At 39.3% G+C, this 24,369-nt stretch overlaps 2 protein-coding genes across 4 annotated transcripts in view; both read left to right on the forward strand.

Moving 5' to 3' along the window:
- Positions 1–4,296, forward strand: part of LYST (lysosomal trafficking regulator) — a 65,324-nt gene extending 61,028 nt beyond the window's left edge. For both annotated transcript variants that reach the window (XM_009810638.2, XM_009810637.2), the window contains exons 47-51: positions 402–541; positions 838–935; positions 1,833–1,989; positions 2,202–2,273; positions 3,629–4,296. In XM_009810638.2, coding sequence (XP_009808940.2) covers positions 402–541; positions 838–935; positions 1,833–1,989; positions 2,202–2,273; positions 3,629–3,767 — 606 coding nt within the window. In that variant the 3' untranslated portion in view covers positions 3,768–4,296. The remainder of the gene's footprint in view (positions 1–401; positions 542–837; positions 936–1,832; positions 1,990–2,201; positions 2,274–3,628) is intronic.
- A 5,036-nt stretch (positions 4,297–9,332) lies between these two features.
- GNG4 (G protein subunit gamma 4) lies at positions 9,333–23,796 on the forward strand. 2 transcript variants are annotated; one of them, XM_059835379.1, is made up of 3 exons: positions 9,333–9,378; positions 16,424–16,529; positions 23,635–23,796. In XM_059835379.1, exons 2-3 carry the CDS (start codon positions 16,434–16,436, stop codon positions 23,761–23,763), a joined length of 225 nt encoding a protein of 74 aa, XP_059691362.1. In that variant the 5' UTR covers positions 9,333–9,378; positions 16,424–16,433; the 3' UTR covers positions 23,764–23,796. The 2 variants fall into 2 exon arrangements, with proteins under 2 accessions (XP_059691362.1, XP_059691361.1); XM_059835378.1 differs by lacking the exon at positions 9,333–9,378 and adding an exon at positions 9,830–9,855.
- The last annotated feature ends 573 nt before the right edge of the window (positions 23,797–24,369 follow it).

The following is a 24,369-nucleotide window of genomic DNA, read 5'->3' on the forward strand; positions in this document are numbered from 1 at the left end:
AAGTGCTTCCTCTCGATGCTAAAATATTGAGGACTGTCATATTGCTGTCATGTGGAAATAGCAGTCTTGCAGAAAACAAATCAGCTGATTTCCAAGTGTGTAATTGAGACAAAAGTAGTACCATGGTTCTTCGTTTTGATTCATTGGACTACATCAAAATGTTTGCTTAAACTAAAGCACTGGAAGCAAAAAGTTGAACATTTATAATGTGATAAGCTATACATATCATTAAGCATTTAACATAATAAAGCATTAACAACATTGCTAAACTGATGACATGAAAAGCAATGGGAACCAATTTTTGAAATCTAAGAATTAAACTTGTTCCTAGGCTTATCCTTTTCAGAAAAAAGACATTCATTTTCTTTCATGAGTTCACATTTTATCTTGCTGTTTTTCAGCCTTCAGAGATAGAAATGGAGTCGCAAGTCCATCTGTATGGTCACACAGCAGAAATAACAAGCTTGTTTGTGTGCAAACCATACAGTATAATGATAAGTGTCAGCAAAGATGGAACCTGCATCATATGGGATTTAAACAGGTACAAATGTATATGTAACTTTTTCCAATGGCTTTCTTTTAAATATCTGTTTTCCAGCTTTTGGGTATCTTTACCCTTTTAAAGTTAACTGAATTTGTTCCTTGTATATCTTCAGGATAAGTCAAAACCTTCTGTTTTTTATCATGAAGGGTGTTGGAATTCTAAAATGAATATGAAAAATACCATCATCATGCAAAATGTTGACTGGAATTAATATAACTCTTAAATATTTTCCTCAAAGAACCTTTTCTGTGTTTGAGTCTGAACTTTAGGCTTGTTCTTTTTATTTTCTTTAGGCTGTGCTATGTCCAGAGTCTGGCTGGACACAAGAGTCCTGTGACTGCAGTTTCAGCTAGCGAAACAACCGGTGATATTGCAACAGTTTGTGATTCAGGTATATTAGGCAGCCAAGAAAGCTGTCTTGACTTGCAGACCAAATAAATCATGAGACTAATTATATTAGTTACTGAGTGTGTATTTATCATCTGAGGATGCATTTGATCAAATAGGAGTGCTGCTCTTCTCACATAGCAACATAAACATTTTTCTGGAAATTATTAGGCAGGTGTTTGAGCAAAATGTAGAGATAGATACAAAAGCTAACAGCTTAATTTCTTTATAAGAAGAGACTTGAAAAAAAGAGACAAAATAGCACAGTCTCTAGTATTAAAGGGCAAGAGGAAATTATTCTGACAGTTTCAGAAACCTAGTATTTAGGTTTTAAACTGATGTGGAGACTTTCAACTCCATTTCTGTAGCTCACAAACCAATTTTTTTTCTGGAAAAGATTGTATTCTTCTTTAATTGGTAAGGGACATGAGTTTCAATCTCTCTTAAGACAAAGCAGTAGCTGGGTTATTAGTTCCTTCATAGAATCAAATAATCCCAGATAACCAGGTAAGATAATTGTGCTTGCTACTTTTAAGTATTTTGCTTAAAATGCAAGCCAGGCTACAAGAACTAGCTATTTAAAGTAGATAGTATGAATTCCCTCTTAGTGCTTCCCTACGAAAATTCGTCATTAAAAGTAAATTCATATAGCATTTTGTAAGTACAGTGTACTATAAATGTGATGTCTTCTACATCACTGCAGTGGCTTCATGGTTTGCATCCTCCCTGTCACAAAAGGAGAGAAAAGTTAATTGTTTACTGCAGCGCACATCACTCAGTCATTTGAACCTTCTGATCTTTCAAGAAGCTGAATTCTTGAACACTTAAAGATTCTGTTGCCTAGCCCTAGCTATAGTCTAGATTTATTTTTTTAATACTGCCATGCTATGTTCTGTTGCAGTTGGAGGGGGTAGTGATTTGAGACTTTGGACAGTTAATGGTGATCTCGTGGGACATGTACACTGCAGGGAAAGTATTTGCTCTGTTGCTTTCTCTAACCAGCCTGAAGGAGTGTCTGTCAACGTGATTGCAGGGGGGCTTGAAAATGGAGTTGTAAGGTAGGCATTTGAAACTTTTATTTATTAAAATGCTTTATAACCTAGGCTCACAGTTTGAGAGCATGTAGCCAAACATCATGCTGATATTTGGCTTTAAAGAATGTGGACAAACTGTTATTCAGTTTCCAGTCTTAGTAGTTGCTAAATAGGTTATGTTTATCATTGAAATATTTGTAAAATTAAATGTGAGGAAAAATTACTCTTTCTTTCAGACTGTGGAGTACATGGGACTTGAAGCCAGTACGAGAAATAACATTTTCGAAGTCAGCCAAACCTATTGTAAGGTAAAAAGATCTTAAGTATACAATAAATGGATTTTTCTCTTTGGGGAAAAAAAAAACCCACAACAATAGCCTTAAGTGTTGAATGTGGATTTGACATGAGGACAGGAGGTAAACACCCATGTCTAAAACGAGCAATGCAATCCTACTAATTATTCATGAAAGCAAAATGAGCACAAGAGTACTGTATTTGTAATGATAGTAATAACTAGGTTCTGCTGCTGGCAGATAGAAATTAGCAGGATTCCCTTGAGAACTGAACAATAGCTACTACTCTTATTCTTAAGTTTAATATATTTTTTCCCCAGAATCTGTGTAAAAATCATGAGATAATCTTAACTTTGTCAAACTTCAATAGACAGATTTTTTTTTCCCTCAGAAATAAATGAAAACACTGCATTTTCCTTGACCATCCTGACCATTTTTTTCTGGAGGGAAATGGAGAAGGGAGTAAAGGAAACAGAGGAGCCTGGAAGCTGCCATTTCAGAGTGCTTGTGTAATTTTCTCTTGAGTCCCCTTGATTTATATAAGCAGAATTATTCTCATGCCAAAGTGTTTTCAGAACACAGTCAAAGGATCGAGTCTTTGATATCCCCAGTGGTACAGTACCCTGCACAGAGGTCTTACAGTTACGCCAAAATTTTATCTTAATGTTAGCATAGTAACAAATTACTCTGAAAAAAATTATCATTGCTGAAATATAATTTAAAACCCAAACCACTAATCACCATTTTTTTAGAAACAAAAAACATTGTCCGATAGCAGTTACTGTCTGTTACCTCCTTTAAGAAGCATATTTCACAAAGCTTCATGATAGTGATTTACTAGCTATTTAATAATTTAAAGTTTCCTGCTTAAATGAGACAGAAAATGGATGCTGACCTTCATGTTCTCTAACATTGCCTGTGCATGACTGAAGGGCTTTACTACTGTTATAGCTCAATAAATGCCTGGCTGAACAAAAGTTCTATGCTGTGCCATGAAATCTGATGGAATTTGTCAGCAAGTCAGTTCAGAGGGCACTGAGTTCTGTTACTGAAAAGCCTTCCTTTCAGAAGTAGAAAGGGCAGCCCAGGGAAAGAGTAGGATGCTGCTACTGATCCTACCCCTTTCTTTGCTGCAAAGAAATGAGTACTAAACTGCATGGCATGTTGAAGTGCTGAACAAAGCTTTAGTTCAATCTGGTTACAAAAGTGAATAAGCAGGTATATGCAAACATAGTAATATGTTAATGTATGTGCTGGGTTTCCCCTGAGAGCTAATCTTTGTTGGCTATACTTTTAAGGGTTTTTAATGTCTTCTAACATTTTAAATAGCCAAATCTGATACAAAAATAGATTGTTTTCTTGTTTTTCAGCCTTACATTTTCCTGTGATGGTCATCACTTGTTCACAGCTAATAGTGATGGAAATGTTATAGCTTGGTGTCGCAAGGACCAGCAGCGCTTGAAGTTACCCATGTTCTATTCATTCCTTAGTAGCTATGCGGCTGGGTGATGACTATTTTTGCTGCTAACTTATGTCTCCGATGCACTTTAAATCCAAAATAGATTATAGAATCTCTTAACTGGATTTTGAAGTAGTTTGAATGTCTCTGAATAGATTTGAAAAAAGAGCAGTCTAACATGGTGTAAAATTGCATATGTGCATGTATATACTTGAAGCATATCAAGGTCACCAGGAAGCTCTGGTCATATACTCCAATGCCAGCAAAGTGACTCATAAATGCTCTAACATACAAGTCAAAATGCTGCAATAAAAAGCATAATAGTATATTTTAAAATCACTTCTTGCACAGAAGTATTTTAAAAATTGATTGATAATGCTTATTCCCCCTTTTATGTTGTAAAATATCAGCAGCGCAAAGTTCTGTAAATATCTATTAAAATGTCAGCATATGTATATCTCATTAGTTGAGCGTGGTATAGTTAGCTCTGGGATAAGCAACCCAAAACTTAAAAATCCAAGATCACTTAAAATTGCTTTTTTTGAGAAGCAAAGAACTTAGTAGGTGCTTTTTGCACCATCTTCTGGTATTGTAATGCTAAAAATTGAATTTCTGTAATCTTTATATTTGCAATTTTTGCCAACTTCTCTGTTAGTGTAGTAGTCTTTACAATGGACAAAAAGAAAATATTTGTCTTAGTGATGGGTAGACACCTCATGGCATCATGAAGCAATAGTTAGATCACATTTCGGTTTTGTTTTTTAATGTAGCATTAACCCCTTAACTTTGTTAACACCTAGCTATTGTGATTCTGTGGCAGAATATATATTATATACACATACAGCTTATCTTCCAGAGCTCTAAAAAAAAACTATTAAAGAAGGCACAGATGTGCTCCTGTTCTAGTGTCATTGAAGTTCAGTACACTGTAAAATGTTTGAATCTAACTGCTTGAATAATCAATGTTCGTAGGCATCAGATGATTTGGAAGAGTTTACACAGATACACTGTGCAAATATGTTATTTATTTCTAGGTGCTATTTTTTGAGGAAAAAATAAGCCTCCATTGTGAAAGGCTTAACAAATTTGAATTCTTAGGCCAGATCAAAAATTAACATTTCAGTTGATGGATTTGAAGACCTCTAAACCCGACACCACGAATGAGTGCCTGCTAGTCATGCGAATGCTAAAATACGAATGCTACGCAAGTCTCACGTAGTTACATTTTTCTTTTAAATTGGTTTGCTTTTTCATCATTGACATGTTCTGCTATTGCCATATAGATGAACTGCTATATCTACTCATGTTTAAGGTTCATCTGCCTTCAAAACACTCTATATGAAATTGTCATGTTGTGATGAAGGTGACGTACACACAAGCAATCTTTACACTTTTGAAAATTCCAAACAGTCTTCAGAAATTCTTGCAACTTCCTGATTGAAGAACTTTTCAGACTAGAAAAGCTTGAGAAAAATATTCGCATAGTCCATGACACAAAGGTTGATCTTTGGTTCAATTACGCAAGTAGCTGCATACTGTATGAATTGAATTTTAAACTGTGTATATTGTAGCAGCATTGCATGGGATGGCTTTAGTCATGTTTTCCACTGTCTAAATGTTAATGTAAGGTCCAAATACAGACTGAAAAGCTTCCTGGCTCATGTTGAAGTGATGTGCTTTATTTAAGAGGCAAAATACAAATATTGTGGGTTTGGGGTGCTTTTGTGCTCCCTGGTTTGGGGTGTTGCTCACAAAGGCTTATTTTTATAAAGTAGAATTCCACTTGTTACAAATCAATATGCAAAATTGCTGGCCTTGTAAAGAGTGCAATATTATATATTTTTATGTAAAAGTAAAAATGATTTTTTTGAAGCAAGGAATATTTATTCAGCTTAACATTCTGGAACTATTAAAATAACATTGCAATAGTATCTGTGCATGATGTACTGAAATTTCTTGTAAATGTCACATTCCATGCTGTCTTTGTATATACACTGTCACATTGTTGGGTAATAAACAGATCTTTGTACCAAATTGATTGAGATGATTAGAAACATGTTTCTGGCTTAGTTTCAACTCTCCTGTTTTAGGTATCTTTTGCACACCTTGCTCCAGATCAATTTCTGATGGTTCTCACATCTTTCGTATTTTAAAAATCATGAAGTGGGGAAGTTCTGTTTATGGACTACATTATGTGGCTGTCAAACTGAATGCGGGGGTATAAGATTGGAAGTGCGAAGCCCTCGGCATATCACTTTGCACATCTGTGCATGTGTCCTTCCTTCCCATAGGATATGTGGCTACAATTTGGATGAAGTGATGGCTCTCAAAGCAGGTGCCTCCTCCCTGAAAACCTGACTGAGCTAAGGAAAGGCAGAAAAGCAACTCTGCTCTGGCTTCTCTGAGGGAAGAAAGAAAAAGTTGCTGGCTGGGAACTGGAGACTGGGATCTCTGGGAGGCTTCTGACAGAAGATGCAAGGCGCTTCCTGTTCGAAGCCAGGGTTTGGGAGAGGTTCACATGCCAAGGCCTATCTATCTGATAACCACTGGTGGGATTCTGTGGTAAGCCCAGATCATTGTTCTGACTGTGGAGATAAGTGGTGAGAAAGGGAGGCAATAGCCAGATACTTGTGGTAGGGAGAGGAGAGGGAGTCTCCAAACAATTACTGAAAAGAGGAACCCTGATATCAGGTTTGAGATCTGCTGTTTAGACAAACCCATGACATTGGATAGGAGAAGCAGAAGAAAATCAGTAGAGAACTGTGTCTGTGAACTGAATTAAACATGATAAAATTTTCTGCAGGAAAAATGGTTTCTGTGATGAAATAAAAACACCTTTCAACTTTGACTCTGAAACATCAACTCTAAGGGTTGTCTTTGCATTTAAAGCACATACATCTTTGGAGAAAGAGTTCCTTCATACTGAGCAAGAGCCTCCCCCCACCCTTCCAGGATTTCTAGATTTTACTATGATTGCGGGATTTACTATGCATTTTGTGGATAGAACTCTAGAGAACAGGAGGGAAAAATATCACCTGGTTTACTACTAACAAACTTTTAGTTTACCTTTTAGTTCTTTTCATGTTTTTTTTTTTTTTGTTTAAATCTGTATTGGCTTATTTTTCTTCTCGCATATGCGAATAAAAGTCACATTCCATATGCTGCTACTCTATCACAAAAATATAAAACAAATACTATCTAAAAGCTCTGCTTGCCTTGAAAAATATCTGCTGGAAGGTTAGTTAAGCTTCTAGAGGAACAGACAGTACTGTTTTCTTTTCCACTGTAGTAAGTTACAAACTACTGACAAATGACCTCCATGCTAGTAAGGTGTGGTAGAGATTTACTTGCCATTCCTGCTCTGGAGTGGGGTCATAAAGCCACTGATTCTGCATCTGACTTTCTGTAATAGGCTGTGCTGTGTATTTCACAATTTGGGCAGGTCACTTTTGAAAGAGGATTAAGAACTATATGCCACTAGTCTGATTAGACTCTTATGCTATCCTGGGCTACCCAACAGAAAGTAGTGGAATAAAAAGATAACCTTGCTCACTGTTGCCAGCTTTGAGCTAGCATTCCCAGAAAAACTTAAAAATCTAGGTTCTTTAACACAGTTGAATGAGGCCCATATAAGCCTTATTAGGGGGTAGTTCATGTAGATTCAAGGAATAGAAATTTATGTTAGCTGTTACAGGTATTGCATTGAAAGCCTCTAGGCCACTTCTGGTAGGAGACTCCTGGTTGTGGTGGAGTTTCTGTAGATTAAAAAGAAAACATGTCTGTATAATGTATGATGAAAATACATTTTAAAACAACGATTTCCTCTCTTACGTTTTTAGCTTAAACAATAAAATTGTTAGAATCCAGTGGTAAAAAATATTGTATGAAGCAGTGACAACTGATTCCTTGAACCATCTAGCAAGTGCTCTTTGTCTAATAGCATGTAAATCCTTTGGTAAAGAGAGCCTTTTGTAGAATGATAATGTAATTAATTGTGAATGAAACAGCAGCAGTATGGGTCAGTCAAGTTTCTGATCAGTTTCTGGAACTCTAGTTAAGGTAAGCTTATGAACTTACTCAGTGATACTCACTAATGTTTACCTTCTCCCAAGCCACCACCCTAAAAGGCAATGATTCAGTCTTTGAAGAGGCTGCCCTTGCTCCAAAGCACCTCTAAAAATGGGACTCTTCCCTGTTCTCTTTTGTATAGAAAATAAATTTGACTTGGAAATGCTTCTGCTCTATTAAGATGGAATGAGGTGGAATTAAGATGGCATGATGGGCCCCTCACTACAAGAAGGACATTGAGGTGCTGGAGCATGTCCAGAGAAGGGCAACGAAGCTGGTGAGGGGTCTGGAGCACAAGTCTGATGAGGAGTGGCTGAGGGAACTGGGGTTGTTCAGTCTGGAGAAGAGGAGGCTGAGGGGAGACCTCATCGCTCTCTACAATTACCTGAAAGGGGGTTGCAGAGAGGTGGGTGTTGGTCTCTTCTCCCAAGTGACTAGTGACAGGACTAGAGGAAATGGCCTCAAGTTGTGCCAGGGGAGGTTCAGGCTGGATATTAGGAAAAAGTTCTTTACTGAGAGAGTGGTGAGGCACTGGAATAAGCTGCCCAGGGAAGTGGTTGAGTCACCCTCACTGGAGGTATTCAAGGAACGTGTGGACGAGGCATTGTGGGAGATGGTTTAGTGGGCATGGTGGTGTTAGTTGATGGTTGGACTTGATGATTTTACAGGTCTTTCCCAACCTTAGTGATTCTGTGAGAAAAAGTGCTGATAGCAGGTTAAAAGAAGTGTTCCAAATGTATGTCTCCAGAGGGAGCAGCCACGTTATTGGGGAACAAAATAAATGAGATTGTGGTGATGGTATTCCTGCCAATGTGTTAATTATTGGGGCAGACATTTTTCAGTTAAGAATGTTAATTGGCACTTTAACTGCCACTGACCTTTATGGTTGACTCTCAAATTTGTAATGGCAAAGTATATAAAAATCGATCTATAAAGATGAATCGTTTTATCCTGACAAACCAGCTTTAACACGGTGAGTCTTAGCGGTCCCTTTTCCACAGTGGTTCCTTTTTTCACAGGGGGCTTTTTTTTTTTTTTTTTCCATCCTTCCTTTGTTTGGCCTGAGGAAGGGACAGGCGCCATGAGCTCTTACCCAAAAAAACTGTCTCGTACAGGCTTTGCCCATTCGATGTTTCAGAAATACCTGGATGATCGTTTGATCCCTAGCGTCTGCCGGAATCGGAGAAGTAGGTGGCTGCAGCCGTAAAAGGAGGCGAGCGCTCGCCAGCCCGCTCCTGAGAGGTGCCGCTCTCCGGGACGGAGGAAGGTAAAGCTCGAAGGCGGGACCGGAGGGCGCGGGGCGCGGAGCCGTGCCTGCGCCTCAGGTTTCACTCCCGGCCAGGGCCAGCTCCCCGCGCCCTGCTCTGCGGGCGGCTGACAGCCGTCAACCGGCAACGGCCCCGCCCGCCGCGCGGGGAGCGCTGCCTCGGCCGAGGGGCGGGGGCCGCGCCGCGGGAGGCGCGAGGGCGGTGGCAGCCGTTGGCCGCGGCCGCCCCGCCCCGCCCGTCAGCGGCGGCCGCGCCATGTGCCGCCGCCGGGCGCCGAGACCGGCTGCGAGCAGCCTCCCTCCCCGCCTGCCGCCTGCCCTGCACGGTGAGTGCCCCGGCGGCGCCGGGCGGGACCCCGCCGCCGCGCGGAAGGCGGGAGAAGGTGCCGGATGGGGCGAGGCAGGATGAGGGCAGTTGAACCGGCGGCGGGGTGCACACCGCCGGGCGGGGCGGGGCGGGGCAGCCCTGGCCGGGGCGCTGGGCCGGCGGGCGGGCGGGTTGGTGGCGGCGCTTCCCCGCTGGGGTTTCTCCGTCGCTGCGGCGGCTCTGGTATCGTGGGGAAAGCGCGGTTGCCTCCGCTGGCCCGGGGCGCGACCCGCGCTCCGCCGCCGGCTGCGCCGCGCCGCCCGGCAGCCCGCTTGGTCCCGGCGGCTGTTGGTAAACAACGCCGCTCTCAGCCGCCGGTGGCCGCGCGTCGTGGAGTTCCCCGGTCGTCCGCAAAAGTCAGCTTCGGGCCCTGGGTCTTGCCGTTGTTGGCTTCGCGGGGGATCGTCCTCCTCTGGAAAACCTGCTTTGACCCCAGGTACCCCTTCCCGCGGGCGGTGGTGGGGTCTCTGCCCAGCGTGCTCCTTCCTCTTCCCTCAGCGGGCCGGGCTGCGGACGCAAGGAAGTGGCAGCTTTTCCTGCTGAGGGGCTCGCACTGATGGAGGAATAAGTCTTACTGCCCAGCTGCTGCGGGCGGCAATTATTAATGTGCGGTGCTGTAAACTGCTGCACAGCAGAACGATTAAGGTAGCACAGGGAGACAGGAGACTCGGAACAACAACTTGAAAAACGCTTCTGTCCTGCAGGTAATAAGGTGCCAAGCTTCTCGGAGGCGTTTTTGCTACTTCGTATGTTACAATTCAGTTCAAATACGTTTTAAACAGGATTTAAGAGGAATAATTGAACTTCCCCATGCATCTCTTTAAAAAGTCACAACTGTCTTTTAAAGTTAGCCGAAGAGGTGAAATAATAGGTAGGTCTCATCTTTCTGTCTCAGACTTTCTGGCTCTCTGATGGTTTGCTGGACTGTATGTGCATGTAACCTGTGTGCTGATGATAAATACATTGCATAAAGATATTGTCCTTGTGAAATGTCACATTGGTTCAACCATCGTTTCCTTAGATTCTTAAATGTTGAGAAGCAAGATGATATTTTTGGATAAAAGATTTGGGCATGGTGGCAAGAATGTTTTGAACTTGACAGCTGAACCGGGTGTAGTACCTATGTTAGACGAACACTGAGCTATTGAAGTTTGGCTGTTTTGCAGTTACGTGATCAGAAGTTATCTTTGAAGTCACCATATTTATGGAATGAAAATCATATCCTCTCCTTATCGTGTACAATAGTCTTGCCTTTAATCTAATCATTTCTGCTCGTACTACTAAGCTTCTCCTTAGTGGATGGAGTATAAAACTGTAGTAGTTTTCCATTATTTTTTCATGCAACCATGGGATAGAGAAAGCAAAAGGCTTCCTTAGCCTCCGTCTCTGTTTACAAAGCTACATCTGGTGCAGTAAGTCTTGGAGTAAGAACAGAGATAGCAGGGGCAGTTGTTCCTATCCCCTCTGTGCCCTGCAGGTGAAGGGGAAATTACCTATGTCGTGTGGACAGTGATGCTAGCTCAGATAGCTAGTGCTCTTAGTGCAGGGGTATTTCTTAAGTTTCTCTTACCTAAATAGCAACTGTAGAACTTTTTTTTTTTTTTTCCCTTTTTTATCCTTCTGCTGAAATTCCTTTGACATGCCAGTTTGGCATCAAACAGCTGTGAGGCTGTAAAATTTCCTGTTTATATTCCTGGTGTGTTTGCAAGTGGATAATGAAATGTGGGGATCTTTCTGCAATTTAGAATGTGTTTTGCAGGTCATTATTCAGGGATGATTCCTGCTTATGTCATTGGAACTCGGTTGCGTGATTGGGTTAGCTTTTCTATTGCGTTGCGTGGTCCAAGAAGTACAGAGCTTGTGTGGAAGGTGTTCTTCAGAGTCGTGAACCCCACTTTCTCTGGTCTAGTAGTTTCAGGTCCATTGCTTTAGATTGCTGAAAGAAAATAGAAGGCAACAATTGGGTTTAGGCTTCTTAGATTGAATTCTACAAGTCACTCTTGGTATGGCGTTTTAAGGTTGTACTTGGAAGTGGAGGGGGGAAAATCTGCAGTGCTTGTAGAAATCCGTACTGAAGAGGTTGGAAATTAATTTTGCTTCTATGTTACTCAAATTTTCAGACTTCTGCATTTTACTAACAAGTATTTATAAAGTCCGGTAAATGTAGGTTGCACTCCTTACCCCTATGCAAGGTCAAGCTGTACCTGCAAATATTTATGCAACTTCCTGGGTTATCATAAGATAAGTTGGCCTTTGAAGTGCTGTTGGGTACAGTCTAATCTATTCTAAAAGCAAATAAAGAAAAGTTGCTCTTCACGAGCATTTTTATGAGCCCTGGAGATTAAGATCTTTGGCACAAATGAGTTAACTGCACCCAGAAAAATGAAATTCATGTGAGGTAAAAAACCCCAAAACACCAGAAAATTCAGCTGGCTGGGAGGCTGTCACTATCCAGCTTTCAGGAGCAATGCTTTAGGAAACGGCTGGCTAGCGTGGTGTGCCAGTCAGCAGAAACTACTTGACTGATAAAGGCCGTGTAGCTGCTGTCACTGTTCTTTGTTAACGCGATCAGCATTCCCCTTAAAGAAAAGAGTCACAGAGACTAGATTAATGAGCTCAGTGCGCTGCATAAAAATATATGAGCTCCTATATAATCTAGGTCCGCTGGCATGCATCAGTAACATGTAGACTGCACGTACTCTGATCACTAATATAGTTACTGTAACTACGGTGATTATCAGGACCTGTGTACGTATGTATCAACCTAACTTAATAGGGGGCTGCCGGAAAAACAACAGGAATGAACATTAGTGAACCCAGCTGAGTAATTTCTGGTTCAAGGTTTTTTTAGGTAATTTAAAAGGTGGGGAGAAGTTATTCCTTTTGAGCATCAAAAAAAGCATGGCCAGCAGGTTGAGGGAGGTGATTCTGCCCCTCTACTCAGCTCTGGTGAGACCCCACCTGGAGTACTGCATCCAGCTCTGGGGCCCCCAACGTGAGAAGGACATGGACCTGTTGGAATGAGTCCAGAGGAGGGCCACTGGGATGATCGGAGGGCTGGAGCACCTCTCCTGTGAGGAAAGGCTGGCAGAGTTGGGGTTGTTCAGTCTGGAGGAGAGAAGGCTCCGCTGAGACCTTACTGTGGCCTTTCGATACTTAAAGGGGGCCTGTAAGAAAGATGGGGACAAACGTTTTAGCAAGACCTGTTATGATAGAAAAAAGGGTAATGGTTTTAAACTAAAAGAGAGTAGATTTAGACTAGATATAAGGAAGACTTTTTTACAGTGGGGGTGATGAAACACTGGAACAGGTTGCCCAGAGAGGTGGTAGATGCCCCATCCCTGGAAACATTCAAGGTCAGGTTGGACGGGGCTCTGAGCAACCTGATCTAGTTGAAGATGTCCTTACTCATTGTAGGCGGGGTTGGACTAGATGACCTTTAAAGGTCCCTTCCAACCCAAACTATTCTCTGATCCTGTAGGCTACCCCCCCGGATACAATACAAAGCTTATTGTGCCATCCTGGGAGTCTAAAGGCCTCAAGAATACTTGACTGTTTAAAAGGACCTGTCTTAGGAGAGATGGTTGGAGCCGTTTGTCAGGCTGCAGCCTCAAAGGAAGCACTGAGCAAGATCCCACGAGAGGGTACTTGAAGGAGGAGGCTTCCTCGTGTTCCAGGGGATGGTCGCTCAGGGAGAGGGTATGTAATAGTCTCTCATTATTAAAATTTCTCTTCTCTCCAGAGCTTTATTTCTAAGTAACAATATTACTTCATTAAAGGATATTAAGCTTAAGGTTACTAAAGAATATCACAGGTCCTAAGGAGAGCAGAACCAGGTCTCAGCAAAAGCTTTGCCTGCAAAGAGGGCCAGTTCATCGCAGCCTGGTTTGAAAGTGAGTACAATTCTCATTGTCAACATCACTTCATACGTAATAGGGTCTTATACTGATGGGCAAATACGTACTGTATTTGCAGAGAGTGACAGAACACGGAGGTATATGTAGCTTGGTAAGTGAAATGTGAAACAGGATAAATCTGTCTTATAAAGTTCTGGAACCAGAACTGTCTGTATGAAAAAGAGATTAGATACTTAAATGGATGCTAAGCACTTCCAGAAATACAGTAGTTAAATATTTAAGTGCGTGTAAAGGCCAGGGTAGGAGCAGGATTTGGAACAGAACGAATGTTTGTGCTTCAGAGTATAAACAAACCTCTTACTCAGGATAAGTGGAAATTTTCTCCAGTGGCTGAAACACCTAGTGCCAGACTCTTTCCTTTTTTAAAGTTCTTTTTATGAAGCTTCTTAATCTGATTGTTTTCTGATATCATGAAACAGTTTACCAGAGAAGGTAAGTATTTTCTTTTTTAAATTTTTCCCCATTTGCTGTTTCAGAGTATAGGTAAGGACATATTATGTTTGTGGCAATGTTTTGGAAACATGGTTTGGATTTTTTAAAGTATTTTTGTGCCTAATAGCCTTTTCAAAATTCCATTATGGTCTTAACTCAATCTCTTATTCAGTAGATACTTAAAAACTAGCTGCAAGTACTAGAAACAGTGTTCTCACCAACTTCGATGCAGCCAGTGACGGTTCAAATTGTCTAGCTCTAATGTTTATAGCTTTTACGGTTTGAGGGAATGAATTGCCAGAAGAGCTTGGGAGATCTGGAATTCTCTGGACTGTTCATGGAGTTTCAGTTGCTTAAATCAGTTTAGTTTAAATGTATTTTTCAAAATTAAATTTCCAATTTGCCTCTGAACTTGGGCTGTGGCCAGTGTAGAAATGGCTCTGTGACTTCATTTAGCTTTGACTTTTTTGGCTCTGTGGTCATTAGTAGTCTAGCTGTGGAGATGATAACAATATTTAAGTGCTTCATACTTGTGGGGGTATCATTTTGTAAACAAAGGTAAATGTGTTTATTCTTATCTTTATGGATAGGTCAAGACTTAAAAGCTACGGGTTGAGTCAAACAAAAAGTCCAGAGGTGAGCTGTAATTCAGAACCTCCTGCTCTTGTGAATGTCTCGTATCCTTTCCACTTGTCCACTGCAAGTCAAAACACATCTGAAAATCGTTTGGAGGCTGTTGGTTGGTTGTGGGTTTTTGTACCACCTGGCATTTTATGCAAAGCTAGTTCCTCCACATGTATTTAATCCTGTGCCTTGTGAGGAATATGAGTTAAAAGATTGTTAGCAAATACCCAGACCAAAAAAAAAAAGCTACTGTGTTCTGACAAGATTTTAGTTTGTCAGAGGGCATGCAAGGGGGAAACTTGTGTTTGATTCAAATGACACGCACATGTACAGAAAACCTGTTCTTTGTCTTGGCATATACTAAAGCTCTTGTTTTATTTGGCACAATTAATATATTTTAAGGTAGCATTTCCCCTGCCTAGACTTATACAAGTGCTGAAAAAGATCGTTTTGCTTCTCCAAATTAGTGTTGAGCATGGTTCACCATCGTATTTGTATTCCACCATCCCATTTTACAGCACGTTACCAATTTTAGAAAGGAGAAGAAACAACTATCTTTGCCTTGTCTTTGAACATCTGTGTTTTGCGAAATCAAAGCAGTTAAAAAGTTATTCCTCCATTCTTTTTGTGCTCTGGTTTGTGTAATTCTATTGTCTCTAACATGTTTAAGACATTGTATATGCATTTTTTTTTTTTTTTTGACAAGAGTATTTCCTGTGTCCTACTGAAATTCCTGTTTGTATCTCATACCCCAGTGACTGGATCAGGTAAGCTATTGAGGTTCAAGAAGGGAAATTTGTGTAGTTCTAGGTGTTCGCTTCTTGTTCAGAAATAAGCTGGAAGTATTCATTTTGAAAGACCCGAGCCTAAAACTCTTTTGGCAGCAATACAAAATGCCTCCTTTTGTGCGTTTTCTCCTGCGTCCTTTGCATTGCCTATCTTTGTGTTGGTTTCTAACACTTGGTGCTAGAGTAATCTTGCTGCAGGTGGCACTTGTGGCATACCATATATACAGGACCATAGGCGAGTGTTTTGGCTGATCAAAACCTCAGCACCTAGTCTTACTAGGTAGCATAACTAGTCCAGGACCTGTCTTGTTCATCTGTATCCTATCTTACCTTTCTTTCCATGTGGGATTAGCCCAACTTCCAATGACTTCAAAATAGTAACTGTTACTTGTGCTGGACCAGCACTGCGTAATGGTGTCAGCATGAGGTCTTCTAACATGTAGGCTACCTAGGGCATAGATGTTGTAAGTTTATTCAAGGTTTGAATTTAGTCATCTTGACTAGTCGGGTAACAATTTACCCTCAAGCCCTCAGGGAGTTGCAATGCAAGAAAACCAAACACTGACATACCTTAATTAGATGTCCCTTCCCAAGAGCTGCAGATCTCTTAAAAAAAATAATGCATTCCTAGACTGTATGGTATACTGTACTGGTTTTTAGTCATGTTTAGACTTCACTGGGGATGTGTAAGCAAAAAGTTGGAAACCACTGCATTATTTCTTCTTCATCTGTTATTTCATTTCTAAACTTCTTAAATCTATAGTCAGAACTCGTTCTCTATCTTAAAATTCCTCTCTTTCTGATGCTCGGTGAGAGCAGCGTGGTATTCATTTCTGTTGTGCACATTTCTGAACTTGTTTTCATGTTACTAGGTGTAACTGGGGTATGGAGCCAAACTGTGTAATGGGTGCAAGGTCTGTTTGTTAACAGCTATTCTGCATTGGCAATCTGAACGAGGGCAACCATTTCTACACTGAAATAATGGCCGTGTACTCTGCATTTGTATGTTGTTTGCAGAATTTGGACTGAATACTGGCAGTTGAGGATGCAAATATGTAACGCAATAAGGTGCTATTGAACAGGAGAACATAAATAAATGGTGTCTGGTTTGTATTTGTCACCTTCAGCCTGGCAGTGACAATGTGGTGGGCAAGAGTTGGTTAGATTTCAGATAACTGTATTCTCACTAATTGCTGTTTTTGCTACCTGTATTTCTAAATTGTCCCAACTTTGTCTCTTCTAGGAAAAACAACATGAAGGAACTAGTGTCAAACAGTACAACCAATATATCTCAAGCCAGGAAAGCTGTGGAGCAATTAAAAATGGAAGCATACATGGATAGGATGAAGGTAAACTTAGATTTATTGTTGATATTTTGAACTCACTCACTAGTTTATGGTACAGCCTCCCTTTAATATTGCAGAACGACTCAATCAGCTGAAATCAAAATTCTCTGTTGAGCTATAAAACAGTATTCAGTACTGTGAATTAGTTAAGTACTAACTGCTTGGCTCTAGCAAAGTGATTTTCAAAGACTGGCTTCTAGTCTGCTTCTGTATGAGTGCCTTTTACATCTGTCAATAGTAGTATTTTGTGAAATATTTAAAATCAGCTGGCACGTGCACAGGTGCTCTTCCTTGTCACCTGTAGCTGAATATAAGCGCAGCTCAGTTTTCTCAGTGGTAGGGTAAGCTGTCCCTTAAGAACTGGAATAAGTCTTTAAGATATTGCAATACTTTCAAATAATGATGAGACGAGCTGAATTGCTTTAATTTGTTTTGATTTAGCACAGACGTCATTGCACAAAAAATACGTATGATTGCAATGTTCGGTTATGATTCTTCAAACTTGATAGCCTGTTGTATGTGAAGACTTGGTTTTATCATGCCTCTAAATACATGTGGATTAAATGTTTTAACTAAAGACTCTGTTAAACAGAGGTTCTCGACATTTTTAACCAGAAAAGCCTGTGGGGTTATTCTTCCCTGTAATTCTGCCTTCCAGTAGGCTAAAATTTTGTGAATAAATCAAGCACCTAAAAACTAATAATGTCATAGAAAGTTTTAAGAAAGTAATGCTCATCTTTTTTGCACGCTTTCTCTCTCTCTCTGCCTCTGAAAATAGGGAATAATTATTTGGATGAAAAATCCAGCCTCTACAAGTAAGAAGAGTTTAGAGATGGAAAGACCAGAAAAAGGAATGCATTTAAATAATCAGTTTTTCTGCAAACAACTGTAACTGAGTTGTTACAAAATGTAACTGTAGCTGAGGTTACAAACTCAATAAGACAGTTTAGAAATGTTGTACTTTAAATTCTTTACGTTGTCTTAACTCAGTCTGTTTGTCCATCCATCCTGTGTGCTGAAATCCTGCATGTAGTCAGCATGGGGGCAATAGTATAAAATTGTGATTTCAAAATAGTATCAGATCATAAACTCACTGATTAGAAAGATAATACTTATAATTCAGAAATATTAGTGCAATTCACATGAGTAGTCAGTCTTGCTTATATGAAAATATAAAGTTCAGTTGCTCCATTTTGTTGCAGTTTATAGCAATATCTTGTAAGACTGTTGAATTTGGAAAACTATCTTGTATCTTGTATAGTGTTTTGAAAAATTCATCACATAATAGATGCCTGTTCACAGGGACAGGTATTTCTGTTTCCTTCAGTAAGGGAAGGTCTGCCTTTTCAGTGTTCAGCGGGGTTAGTCCCCTGATTCAGGTCATGTTGCAGCTGCATGAACAACAGAACTGACAAGAAGGAACGGGTGTGCACAAGTGGCAGAGGAAAGGGTTGGAAAAATATGGTCTGGTTTATTGGAATTTGAAACTGTTGATACTTAGTAGATTGTCTTTAAACTTGCTTTTAAAGAATCGGTGGTAACTGTCACGCACCACATCGTTAGCTCTGTTATGCAGATAGCTTCATTAGTTAGATGTATGAAGTTCTTAATTATAAATGTAAGAAAGACATAGCTTACTTTTACAGTTAGTTTAATTAAAAAGAACACAGTTATTAGCAACTGTGACAGACCTAAAAGCCAGATAGCTTAAAAGTGCAATTATTTCACCTTTCAAAACAGCTTGGGACCAAAAAGATACCAAAGAAAATCTAATGTGTTTCAGTATTCTGAGGGTTTCTATACAAACATAAACCAAATATGATTTGCAAAAGGTTGATGTCTTCATTACTAGATTTTCTTTGAACAATTATATGAGGGATTATGAGAAGAGATTGGTTGGCTTTTTATTCCCTCAAGATCTGCTTTGCATTTTAATCTTGGAAACAGTTAAGTGTGTGTTTCAGTGTAGCTAGATTTTACCGAGAGACTTTCCAGTGGTTTCAACCCGAGATTTTGAGTTCCCAGATCATAACTGTAAAGGTAGAGAACTGAACTTATTCCTTTTTTTCTGGTGTTTTGCATCTGCTTAAACTAGTTAGACATTTAATAAAAGATCAGTGCTTTCCAAATAATCTAATTAAACACTGTTTTGCAAGTAGCTATAACCAAGTGGTTATTCCCATAATAGATAAGACCACATTGTTAATATCAAAAAGGAAATTTTCAAGGTGCCCACGTTATTGACTAGGGAAATCAGAAGTTCCAGCTCATTTTTCTACTACAAATGCATTTTGTTTTCCATGCATAGTAGCTGCTCTAACCAGCAAGAGTTAGGTCTGCTCAATTAAAATCTTGTGGTTAGAAGTACGTTGATAGTTGCCCAATCCCCTGGATTTTTGAACTGATTTGAAAATCAAGTCCTATAACCAGTCAGAGCAGTAAGCAATGCAGTGTTTTGAGATTCCACAAAGACAACTCACTGTTGAGGTGTGAAAGAAACAGGATGACTTAAAAGGAGAGGATGAAGTTATTGGTGTATTGATCGGTAGTTGGAAGGAGTATTACTGTGGTGGGTTTCTGTAAACCGTAAGAATCCCAGAAGGATTGTAAATTGAACTTGTCTTACTTCCCTGCAGAAGGAACAGCTAGAATTATAATGGAGAAGTCAGTAGAAAGCAGGAGGTGCAGATTTCAAGCTAGGAAACATTGAATGAAATCAGATGAACAGTTGCCTTGTGACTAGTAGAATAATCTGTCTTCCAAAGGTGCTAGCAGTAAAGTTGAGAAAGCAAAGATAATATTGGTGCTTTATCACAGCTGTCCCCAGAATAAAGCACTGTTTAACCTTCTCATTGCAAGCAGAAGAGCAAGGAGGAGTGCTCTGACATTTAAGAATCGTGGTGTATCAGTTATTATTCCATTTTCTTTTTTCTTAAGAAGGTAGAAAATACTCCTAACTGGTTCTGAATAGTGTTGGGAGATAAGCAGTAAGATTGCCAATAAATGTGTGTGAATCTCTTTGTTTTAGATGTAAAGGATAAGCAGAGTGGGTGTCATAGCAAGGATAGTAATTAGTCACAATCCATGACAAGACAGATGACATAGTAATTGCAGCATTTTGCCCTGTCATTGAAGCTTATAATTATTAGTGCAGCTAACAGGATTATGTTCTAACTTTGGTTGTTTTTATCACCTCTGTTATTCTGAAATACAATGGTAAAATGCTGCAGTCCTCCTGAGACTAATTCTTGAAAGCATCAGGGTTGACTGTTTTGTTGGGTTTTTTTTCATTTTGGTGATTTGACATCCAGATGTATTTTTCACTACACAGAATAAAAATAATTGTATAAAATGTGAGATCGGCGTGATACATGTATACTTCATCCCCTCTATCTATGCACTTAAAAAGATTAAAAAAAAAGTGAAATATTAACTTTCTGTTAGAATTCATCAATCAAACTGGAGTCTGATTTTTTTGTTTAGCCATTTCTGCAATATGTATAAATTACTTTGAATCTGCAGACCAAGCTGTATTGCGTAGGAGAGCTGAAATGATAAATATGTTAACTTCATTTCAATATTCAAATTACATGCATTTATTTTAATTCTTGATAAAAGCTATTCTGAAACTGTCCAGCAGCATTCAGCTACAAATAAACTTGAAGGTGAGTAAAAGCTATGATAGAGTGGCCTTCAATTAACTTCCTCCATGACACAAATAGGATGATCAGCGCGTTATTTTGTATAGTAACAAACCACAGTATTGGCCGTTAGGCAACCTGTGCATGGTGACAGATGTTAAAGCAGCCACCTCTGCTGTAGCCTTAATGCAATGCTCAATACAGAGGTCTTTCGCCACTGCTGTTCTGAATAATAACACTGAGCAGGAAACTTGCTGGAGGGAACATTGTATTTTGCTCTTTTTTTGGCCACAGTTCTGACTTTGCCAAGACTGCTCCCAGGCACGGGAACCAGTGTTTTCATTGTTCCTGGAATGTGATCAGCTAACTTAACTCCCCTTAGTAAATGGTCATCATTCCACTGCACAAGCCTGAGCTACTCCAGTTTAAGTGAAGAAATGGCCATAATTCAGTTTTATAAGCACTGTAATCCCAATGGGAGGCTTTTTCCTCCCCAAACCTTTTATTTTTTTTAAAGGACGAAAGTACGTGGCCTAGTATAGGCTGGGAAGTTTAGTTAGTGACAATGTGCTGAAATGTGATCATGTTTCTCAGTTCCTTGTTGCAGGTTTGTTTTCTACTAAATTGTATTATGGTTTGTCTAAAAGCAAACTAATTTGTGAATTAAACACTGTGAGATTGAATAAAGTGCTTGCTCTGCTTCATGATGTTTGGCATTCCTACCAGCATATTAGAGGACAAGTTAGATACAAAAATTTATGTTGTGCTTTCACTAGTGAAAATCCTTTTTATTGTTATACGATGTCAAAGCACAGTAATATGTAGAGAAGCAGTTAGAAGTGATAAACCCAGTAATATAATTTTCTAAGAATGATGATTGAAATTGTACTTCTTTTCCATTGAACAAAAAGCAATATACTTGGGCTGATGCCACTTATCCATACATGGAACAAACAAGATAGTTATGGGAAGGTTGGTCTGTTGAAGTCCAGCTTTGGTTCTCTGCTCCTGTAGGGTCAGTCTACTTAAAAAGATGGTTGATTTCATGAATAAAATAACTTATTCAGTAGCTTAATAATTGAAGACAAAATGTGCTGTGCATCTTCAATAAACCCTGTCTCTCAGACTCAGAGATTTAGACTAGCTCTCCATTAGGTTTTATGGCAGTAACGTTTATTATGACATAGCACTGAAAATGTCATTGAGCTTTTTGTGGGCACCTGTGGCTCTGAGTTTGACTTGCTCTGTTTGAATGCCAGAGTTCAGGACCAACTAATAAATTAATTGGAGCATAGAACTGCCTTAATTTGAGACACACAGCTGAGCTTGAAGGACAATAGAAAAGTGAAAATGTGTATGTTAAATAATTATGAATGTACTGGTGATTGTCATTACTTGAAAATACTTCTCCAAAATGCTGTGGTGGTACCTTCCGCTTAACGTTACTGGAAACATGCTAACCTCCTCTTCAGTGGATGCGTTCTATGCTAGTTTATACTTTGCTGAGGTACAGCATAGGTCATTAGCAAAGAAAAGTATGTTTGCTGTGTTTTGATCTTTCTTGGGTTTGATAGGCATTGCATAGTCCATCTACATTGTGCCTCTCTCTGGAGAATCTGCTTCTTGAAAATTCACAAATAAATTTAAATGAAAATTTGGAAGATGATAGGATTTCTAAGTTTTCCGTTTGGCCATTACAGTTCTACCTCTCTACTTTGTAGACAGTGCCCTCACACCCTAAGCCTCATTCTTTTGTCATTACTTAGCAAGCAGCTAATTGAAGTATGTCTGAAAATAATTACAGTCCTTTCTTTGTACTTGAAGTCTGTTATTTCCCATACATTTTCGTTTGACCTGCTTCTCCTTTGAGAAGCACTGGTCCTTCTGAATCTCTCTGCTGATTTGCTCAGTTTAGTGTTCAGACTTCTGCTTTGAATCGGCCCAGCAATCTGTTGCTCACATGCAGTGTCTCTGCCCACCCTTTGGTGTTACAGGCCAGTTCAAAGGCAAACTAATTTTAAGCAACCTAAATACCCTTGCATCCTCTGCTGGGAGGATAGTCTATACTGGGATGCCCACCCTAGGTACTTCATGGGTTTAAGCATTCTACAAAGGCATGTTTTAGTGGATATTTAGAAAATCAAAAGTTAGTTATTTTCTTCCAGAAGTTAATTTAAATTTCATGCGAATCCTGATCCAACACCCATTGACTTCATAGGTCTAGTCGGAAGCCTACTACAGGCTGGACTCATGCCAAAGCAAGCAGGGTGTGGGGAAGCAAAAGCTAACAGTGATGACACACCTGCTAGAAAAATATCAGAAATCCAATTTGTTTTTCCTCTTCACTGTAGTTGTGCAAACATGCTGACCTCAGTGTTTGACTCTGGAGAAGCTGTCATGGTGCTCAGAGAAAAGGCTTTTTTGTAAAGACTTCCTATCTCATTTTCTCAACTCTATCATAATATTGAAAACACGATAATTAAACGAAGCAAAGAGATACAGATAGTTGTAAATATCTTGCTAACTGAGCAGAACAAAAATGTTTTGTATATGCATTCTAAAGTCTTGAAAAAATAAATGAGTCACAGTGGCCTAATGTCACCAATATTCTTATGGGACAAAGCTGGTCTCAGCTACAGCTGAAATGGTTTAATACTTAATTTTTCATTTCATGCAAAATATCTTGTATGCCAACACACTGTTACATTTCTGTAGGACTTTTCAGTAAGCGTAAACCAATGTTGTGAATTTGGAGACTTTAGAATTGTTCATTTTAGAAGTATAAAAATATTAAGATAAAAAATATTAAGGTAATGCTCAAGTTTAAATTAATGCTATGAATAAAGTACTACTTATAATAATTTACTAAGCAGAAGATACTAGTCTGACTTCATTGAAAAGAGCAATATTTAGCTTCAATGAGAGCTATGACACAAGACGATCAAGTTTTGCTCCTGATTTATTATTTCTTTTTAATCCCACGGTAATGTGCTTAAAGAACTTTTCCTTTGTTTGTTTTGCATCCAGAGGGGCAAAGGGTAGAGAGAGTGTTTGTGGAAAACCTTACAACCTTGCTGCTCTAATGACTGGGAGTAAGAGCTGAAGCAGGCAGCCTCTACAGAAACACACGCTTCAAGGAGAATCCCTATTGCTTATGGGCCATTAGCATATATATGTTTTAATGAGTATATGCTCCTGACCTTCCTTCTGATGGAGAGGAATGGCTGAACATGAATCATATCAATTCATACCATCTCACGTCACTATGTTAAATAAAATGTATATAAGGATTACTAGGCCTAGTAAGAGCAAATTCAGAGTTGTGGTCTCTAGTAATATAAAGGACAAACTAATCTAATCCTATTTTGTGGTAGCCTCCATTATCATGTGTTAAATGAAGAATATTTATGCAAGGCTGATTGGTTCAGAATTAAGTGTTACAGTAGTTCTCTCTTCTCTTCTAATAGGTATCCAAGGCTGCAGCAGATTTATTGGCATATTGTGATGCTCATATTGGAGAAGATCCCCTTATTATTCCAGTGCCTGCATCTGAAAATCCCTTTAGGGAGAAGAAACTCTTTTGTACTATCCTTTGAGTCAGTTCTCAATTAAAAATGTCTTCTGCTACAGTTTGGTATCGGTGTTGCATGCTTTTAGTTTTAGCATTTTTTTTCTTCAGCTATCAATACTTAGCCTATAACTACAACATTTTTAGAAGATAGTTGCATTTTCTGGTAAAAAATAATTTTTTTTAAAAAAATCCTAAAAAATTGAAGGTAATCCTTATCTTTCAGACCAATGGACAAGTTTAATTCCAATTCTTCATAAACATTCTTCTGGTCTTAATGAAAGTACTGAGTACAGTATCAAATTGTAGATATCTGTGCCAGCCATAGATTTTTCTGAGACCTAAATAAGTCCTACTGATTCTGAAGCTATTTCTAACATTCTTATTTTCTTTGGAAGGTGAATTTAATTCATTTGCCTCTACAAATTTATATCTAAAAGAGTAGTGTGACCTTTCCTCAAGTAGCACTATTTAGGAAAAAATGCCAGTGATTTACGATGTTTGGAATGATCAGTCTTGTACAGTAAGTGGTGTTTATAAATATGTTTTGTGAAGACTGTAATAAACTTGACTACAAAACCAATCTTAGTAAAGCAACATTGTGACTACAAGCAAAATGAAGATGTATAGTTAC

The sequence above is a fragment of the Gavia stellata genome, chromosome 2 (genome assembly GCF_030936135.1).
Source record: "Gavia stellata isolate bGavSte3 chromosome 2, bGavSte3.hap2, whole genome shotgun sequence".
Classification (NCBI taxonomy): domain Eukaryota; kingdom Metazoa; phylum Chordata; class Aves; order Gaviiformes; family Gaviidae; genus Gavia; species Gavia stellata.

Coding starts and splice junctions, on each gene's coding strand:
- GNG4 (XM_059835379.1), top strand. CDS start 16,434: ATGAAGGAACTAGTGTCAAACAGTACAACCAATATATCTCAAGCCAGG. Junction 16,530..23,634: donor CATACATGGATAGGATGAAG/GTAAACTTAGAT, acceptor CTCTTCTAATAG/GTATCCAAGGCTGCAGCAGA.